The sequence below is a fragment of the Oratosquilla oratoria genome, chromosome 25, assembly GCF_046742065.1.
Source record: "Oratosquilla oratoria isolate Oo_2021 chromosome 25, ASM4674206v1, whole genome shotgun sequence".
Lineage (NCBI taxonomy): Eukaryota > Metazoa > Arthropoda > Malacostraca > Stomatopoda > Squillidae > Oratosquilla > Oratosquilla oratoria.
This window is the reverse complement of record NC_134801.1, coordinates 18,460,452-18,468,132: the sequence shown is the minus strand read 5'-3', so window position 1 is coordinate 18,468,132 and position 7,681 is coordinate 18,460,452. Positions and strand designations below refer to the sequence as shown.

Sequence of the window (7,681 nt, the reverse complement as noted above, 5' to 3'; positions counted from 1 at the left end):
TTTAATAAAAAACAGTGAAGTTTGTTTTACATTTCTTAGCCACGTTTGGAGTAAGCTGGCTGAGCTTGGTGTTTACTGAATACCCAAAAAACAAATCCTTCATTCATCTCTCGAGCTTGTGTTTCAGGTCACTCATTAGCTTATATACTGAAATTATGCTGAATGATTTGGCTTCTAGCGCTTCGAAAGTGTCAGAGAACAATTTAAGAGTGTGACTGAGGAAAAGGAAATAGATCTCTAACACTTCAGAGTCATTTCTTTCATCTCCGAAGCACTTCCACAGAACCATGGGACATTCCTCTTCTCCTAAGCTCTGAAAATAACTTTTTAGGGCTTTCCAGTACTTCAGTATTCTGTCAACTGATGGCAAAAGAAATAGCCATCTAGTTACATGTCGCAATAGATTGCATTCATCAGACGGTATGTAAATTTGGCCGTTTGCATGGCGTGCGCATAAAATGACGCGCTATTGTGCTCGTCATCGACGGTGGCGCCTCTGGTGGTGTTTGACCTACCTAAATATGCGAATGTATATATAAACACTAAATAGAGTAATGAATACATGTTTTATGTAGTCATTATTTTAGGAAGTTTCAGGATATTTCCACGGATGAACTTCTCTACTCCCGCCTCCCCCCCCCCCCCAAAAAAAAAAAAAAAAAATGTCATTTCTACCTCATACATTCCTTACGTTTGTTTTGGTAGCCTCATTAGGTCTCTCCTTCACCACCTCAACTATTTCATCACTCCTGTGAAACATCATCACCAAAGACAGAATCATTTGTTTTATTGCTAACAATATAGCAATATATATAGACAAAATATAAGCACATGTATATGTCCATGAATATAGATGCGTATACACTATATGTACGTTTATGTGTATATGTATACGATTAGGATTTTTTTTTTTAGCTAAAATCGGCCAAAATCGGGTGGTGCGCCTAATGTGTGGCTTCAGTGCAAAAAAATGCCTCGGACAGTGACGTACTATTTTGACACGTTTCGTAGCTAGCCTGCCGACGGCGACAGTGCATAAGCCTAGCAAAAGTTACAACCAAGTTATAACCAAGATGCATGTATCTTGACAAGAAAATTGCGAAAGCTTCGACAGTTTTCGAGTCCATGCCACCGCATTCATTCGCGCTATGATGGCTATGACATGATAGCGTCCACAACACAGACAGACATTTTGCATTGGTCTGGTCTCGCTCCACTCAGACTGTAGTCATTTGTTAATAAATCTTGTGTTTTTAAATGAATCGAGAATTCCGGGAATAAAACTGCTAATGTTGGTTTTATTCCCCACAATTCCCGTAACGTGTTTGTGTTGTTTTTTAGGGGTATTGGCAGGGCAGACCGTCCATGGAGGTGGTCTGATTTCACTGACCAAAATAAAAATATATATCATTTATTTTTGTAATTTTGCTAAATCCCAACTGATTTTTCTCATTCAACAACGAAAATGTTCAGTTCTGAATGCAAAACAACAATCAGCGATACTTTATTTTAAACTAAAAGTACAGCAGAAATTGGCAATACTACACCATGGAGAGCAGAGGGATCATCACTACTGAAACAAACATAAGATGGTTACCGTAATCTATTATTGGAAGATACGATATCATTACTCTGTTGCCATCCCCAAAGACGAAACGAAACGGCCCATGTGGAATCGCAAACGACGACGACAACGGATGCTGTGCATCATACATGTCATACATGCTGTAAACATGGTAAACCGTATGAGATGTATGATGCAGTCGGTGTGAATGGGGGGGGGGCATGATGGATGAAAAGTTTTAAGTAAGGCTATGCGATACTAAAAAGTACTAAATAATTGTTGAGATAGCCTAAAATCTAGAGTATTTTATTGTGCCGTTCGGTCATGCCAGCCAGACAGCTCCGTCGTCCGCGGCCTGCCTCGTGTGGACGCGGGATCGATCGACCTCGTGTCGTCGGTCGTCATGCATGATTATCCGATGATGAGACCAGGTGCGCCTTATGGTCAGGCGCGCTTTATGTAAGGACGGTGAATAGCAAATTACGGGTGCGCTTTATGGTGCGAAGCGCCTTATGGTCCGAAAAATACGGTAGTATGATATGATATAATATAAAACAAGTTTGTATGTGACATCCTGAGTCTGAGTATTGTAGTGTGATTTATTGTCTGACCAGACTGAAGTCCAGCAGTTGCGCATTAGAATCAAGTGTCCGGTGACTCATCCCTTGGCAGTACAGTACTTAAGGGCGCCTCCCTGCCGTAGCAAGTCATCAAAGGGCTACACGCAGCCCTAGACACCCAACCTAGCTAAGGTAGGTCCTTTGATCTCAACTTATTGTGCAACAGGCACGGTGCTTCCTGGCAGCAGCGAGGCGGCTGCACTCGGTACACGCAGCGCGGATCGTTCCCCGCCGTTGCCTCAGATCCTAAAGTGGCAGATTGACAGGCATAATGTATAATGTAGATTTCGTCACGTCAAACACCAGTCCGGTTATAAAATATCACGTGAATCGTTCGTGCATGTGTGTGTGTGTGTGTGTGTGTGTGTGTGCGCGCGCGTGTGTGTGTGTATGCGTGTGTGCGCGTGCGTGCGTGTGTGTGTAAGTGCTATGATCTCTCCATATTGTGCTTATGGATGAAATTTCCCGAATCAGTCAACGAAGTAGACAGAGAAGTTTCTTGGACACACGCTCCTCGTATCCTACAAGGTTCCCTAACATACCTTACAGCAAAAGATCGATTTATCAACTTGTCATTGTTTACACAGTAGTATCCAGAGGACACAGCTGCCTCCTGCAGACTTCGATCACGAAAGTGGGTATTTTCACTCTTTAATGAGACGCAATACACAATCAGAGCCAACATTTTTTTTTCTCTCTCTCTCCACAAGCCTGTAACATCAATCACTCAGAATATTAATTCCCAGGAAAAAACCCGCTCATTCCCAACAGAAACTGAAGGAAAGGACATAATCATGGCTTTCGTGGGAAAGTCAAGAGCCAGTTACAAAGAGCAAAGCCAGGCTGAGACCAAAGGATGTAAGGAAAAAAGGATGGAAGGGAGGAAGGGAGGAAAGAGGGGGGGGGGGTGAGACTGAGTACTTTGTGCCCAAAGAATCATCACGTGGCCAGAGGCAACGTTTGTCTGGAACATATTCGAGACGGCTTCGTTTTCTTTGTCACTTATTCGTGCAATTTTTCTCCTCTCAAGAGATGGCGCGTTTCCTCGTCGTTGCGCTGGCTACGGCCCTCGTGGGACTCCTGAGCATTCTGTCCCCCGGATCCGTGCAGGCAAGTTCAGTCCCGTTGTTTCCGAGCGCCAGTACCCATGTCATCCTGCCAACGGCATTGTTTATGATTATGAGGTCCGTATGTGATTCACCACGGTCTTGCATCACGTGTTGAACTCGGAATCGAGGGTAATTTCCCTCGTGGATGTGTATTTGTGTAGTTGACGTTAATATCACAGATCATGGATTTACATGTGGTCCTAAAGATGGATGTCAAAGCTGCCCATTCTCAAAACCCGTCAACCAGTTTAACTCAGCCAAGAGGTGCAGACCTGAGGGTCTGAGACTCAGTTTCCGGACTATGCTCTAAATCTGTGGGAAGTTCTGTGAACCACTGCCACCCACCACAACATTTTCCACTCAGTAAAAAACGAGGACTATGTCATTGCTATTATTATTGTTGTTATTTTTTCCTTAAAATTACTATTATAAGTATCATTACTATTATTATGTTGATTATCATCATTATCAGTATTAATGCTATTATTACTAATATTATCATTATTACTGTACACGCCGCCTTGAAGGGTCGGCGGCTCGAGGTTACAGAGGGTGTGGGAAAAACAATCATCAACGCACACTTCCATCTTCTTTATGCCCTTCGTTCTTGATCACATACAGACGGTGTGTAAATGTGTGGTTTCTGCAAATTGTATCGCAATTTAATTTGCATTCACAATTAATCTATTAAATTAACAATCAATACAATAACGAAATACACTTCATCAATTTAACAATCATCATCATCAACTTCACGATTCCTACCATGATTTTTTTACCCGCCTCCATAACATACATCCTGAAATATCTTCGTCATCCACAATTATTCTGAGAAACCAAATACAGGGTGGGGCAAATCAAATGCCCGAGTTTTGAAAGACGCGCGAAACGGCTGTGGTGGTGATGGTAAAATGTGTGTGGTCTCGTTGTGACCACCAAACCCCGCCGTTTACAGTGTCCAGGAAATGTTGAACCGCATCCCCGTACCGTCAACTTTTTTCAGCCGTGACAAGGCCCATTTCCACCTTTCTAGAATCGTGAATAAGCAAAATTGTCGCTATTGGGCTGAAGACAACACAAGAGAACTTCACCAGAGACCGCCCTATTCCCCTAAAGTTACTGTTTAGTGTGCAGTTTCCAAATCTGGGGTAATTGGGCCTTATTTCTTTGAGGAGGATGGAAGATCTGTCACCGTCAACTCTCAACGTTATCTTGCGATGTTGGAAGACTTTTTTGAACCGAAATTGGAAAAATTAAGTGAGGAAATAAATCTGGGAGACATCTAGTTCCAACAAAATGGAGCAACAGCCCACACTGCTCAAGTTGCAATGGTTAAATTGCGACAGATGTTCACGGCACGCCTCGTCTATGGGAGGGGTGATGTCGAGTGGCCCCCATGCTCACCTGATTTGAGCATTTGTGACTTCTTCCTGTTGGGATATCTGAAGGAGAAAGTGTTCAGAAGTCGGCCACACAATTTGGAAGAATTGAAGATGCGAGTTCGGGAGGAAATCGCCGCAATACCCCTTGAAATGTGCTGAAGAGCAACCAAAACTTCACACATCGCCTTCAACAGTACATCGCTACAGATGCCATCTTCAAAAAGTGATCACACAAACAGCATTGTATACTGATTCGAATAAAACAACAAATAATTCTGCAAGTATTGTTTTACTTTTCCTAATAGCCTTTCAAAACTCGGGCATTTGATTTGCCCCACCCTGTACATCAATTATTAATATGACTTCTACATTGACTCTACATATTTTTCCATTAGTTACATTACCTAAACACAACGAGTTGCTCATTCAATGCTTACCAATAATGGTTTCCAGGCAACTTATGGTAGTGGACACCTCTTCACTTGCCTGATCTCTGAACACAAAAGGACAGCTATCATTACGAACCTGGCGAGGGAAACTCGTACTACTTTCAATTGGCGGAGTACTACATATAAGGGACCGTAAATAAATGAGTCATGTTCTACTTAACATTCTTTGTTTCTCTAATGTTTCTTTAATCTGGTTTTTGGACCACTGTATTCCATCAATCTTATACAATAACGTTTTCCACTTTATGTTACAGACCACTCAAAAACAGGTGCTCAACCTCACAGGGCGTAATTGCCGTTACTTCTACGTAATACATCTCTTTACGTGTGTATCAATTCAATACGCTAATACAATTCCATACATTATACAATATTACCATACATAGTGCAATTGGCACTCACACCCTCCCCCTTGTGATCCCCTAGGATCACAAAACCACTGACGGGAAGTCACAAATTTCTACACTAAGTCACCTTCTAATAGTAGTAATAGTTTGGAAATAGGTCGCTTATAGAGTCTTTTACCACGTGCTATTTCCACTTGTCTAATTAGTCCATCTTTGTTCTTCATCACTCTTACAACCCTTGCTAATAGCCAATGGCTACGTGGTGTATTATTCTCTACCATCAAGACAATATCTCCTTCTTTGAGATTTCTATTTACCTTCAGCCACTTCTGGCGTTCCTGCAGACAAGGCAAGTACTCCTTTTGCCATCTTCGCCAAAACTCTTTTGCTAAGTATTGTACCTGTCTCCATTTCTTTCTACTCTCGCAGAGTATTTCTTGACTATCAAGTGTCACTACATAATTATCCAAATTAAGTAACGAATTAGGGGTGATGGGACACAAATCGTTTACATCATTCGATATTACAGTTAGAGGACGACTGTTAATTGTACTCTCAACTTCGCAAAAAAATGTACTCAAACTATCATCGGACAAAGTTTGTGAACCTATCACAACTTCCAAAACTCGTCTGACTACTCCTATCATTCTCTCAAAAACACCACCATGATGAGAACCTCCAGGAGGAGTGAATACCCAATCCACACCTCTTTTGGCTAATTCAGTACCAATGTGACGCATAGTAAGATTGTCCTTCAATACCTTATTTGCTCCAATGAAGTTTGTGCCGTGATCACTAATCAATTTACTAACTGTACCCCGTCTGGATATAAACCTGATAAATGCATTTATCACGCTCTCTGCCGTTAAATCATGTAAAACTTCAAGATGTATAGCTCTAATGGATAGACATGTAAATAATATTCCATATCTCTTGATTTGAGACCGTGCTCTTTTCACAAAAAATGGCCCAAAGCAATCAACTCCAGTCACAAAAAATGGTTTCTGATTTACATTTGCTCTATCTACTGGCAAGGCTGCCATCTCTTGAGTGATTGTTGGACTCTTGAAACGTCTACAAGTGACACATTTAGACAATACTTCCCTTATAGCTGAATTATCTTTTATTACTCAGTATTTCTGTCTTAATTGATTTAACACTGCTTGCCTTCCCATGTGTCCTACTCTCATGTGATAATGCTGAATGATTAAACTAGTCACATGATGTTCATGGGGAAGAATAATTGGATATTTCATATCCAAGGGCAATTCTAAGTTAACTAGTCTACCTCCTACCCTGAGTATACCATTCAGCAACATCGGTTTAAGTTTCCTTATAGAACTGGAAAGATTAATAGTATCATTTCTTGATAAACAGAAAATTCCTTTGCAAAACAACAGTTTTGCACAAATTTGATTACTCTTTCTTCCGCAACATCCATTAATTGAACATTAAGTTCGGTAATTGACACGCTTTGTCTTTGCAAATATCTGACAAATGATATGAGATAACTATATGTTTTAAGCAATTTAAACCATAAAGAATAATGACACACTAGTTGTAACATTACACAGGATCAACTGTGTCAGTCTGTATTGCCTTTACTTCAGTTTTCAAAACCTTCTTAATTTCAAGATTAGAAATATCTTCCTTGCTTATCTGCGGTTGAACTGGCCAGACCTCTTCATTTTGGGACAAGAAAGCAGGTCCTTCAGACCATCTACTCGTTTGTCTACCTCTGGTAGCATCATCAGCAGGATTATCCTTGGTTGAGACATACATCCAACATACATCCTCAGAATTCTCTCGAATCTGAGACACTCTATTAGCTACAAAGGTTTTGAATCTTATATGATCATTATGCAAGTATTTTAACACTGTAGTTGAGTCTGTCCAAATATAAATTTGACTCATCTTTATAGGTAATTCTCTCACTATCACACACTTCAATTTAATGGCAAGCGTGGCTGCTACCAATTCAAGTCTTGGAATGGTAATTGATTTCAGAGGTGCTACTTTGGCCTTTCCCAAAATGAAGCTACACTGGATCGTACCATCAACATGTTTGTATCTTAAATATACCACTGAACCATATGCTAATTCACTAGAGTCACAAAAAATGTGACACTCAATTGACTCTACTTTTGACGTTATACCTTTCTTCGTACAACGATCAATGCTAAACAGCTTGAACCTATTCACCCTTGACA

At 40.8% G+C, this 7,681-nt stretch overlaps 1 protein-coding gene across 1 annotated transcript; it reads right to left on the bottom strand.

Moving 5' to 3' along the window:
- Window positions 1-4,282: 4,282 nt before the first annotated feature.
- On the bottom strand, window positions 4,283-7,385 carry LOC143039035 (uncharacterized). The gene is made up of 5 exons (XM_076208886.1): window positions 7,042-7,385; window positions 6,639-6,812; window positions 5,599-6,545; window positions 4,698-4,889; window positions 4,283-4,521 (listed from the first exon to the last, which is right to left on the bottom strand). Exons 1-5 carry the CDS (start codon window positions 7,383-7,385, stop codon window positions 4,283-4,285), a joined length of 1,896 nt encoding a protein of 631 aa, XP_076065001.1.
- Window positions 7,386-7,681: the final 296 nt, after the last annotated feature.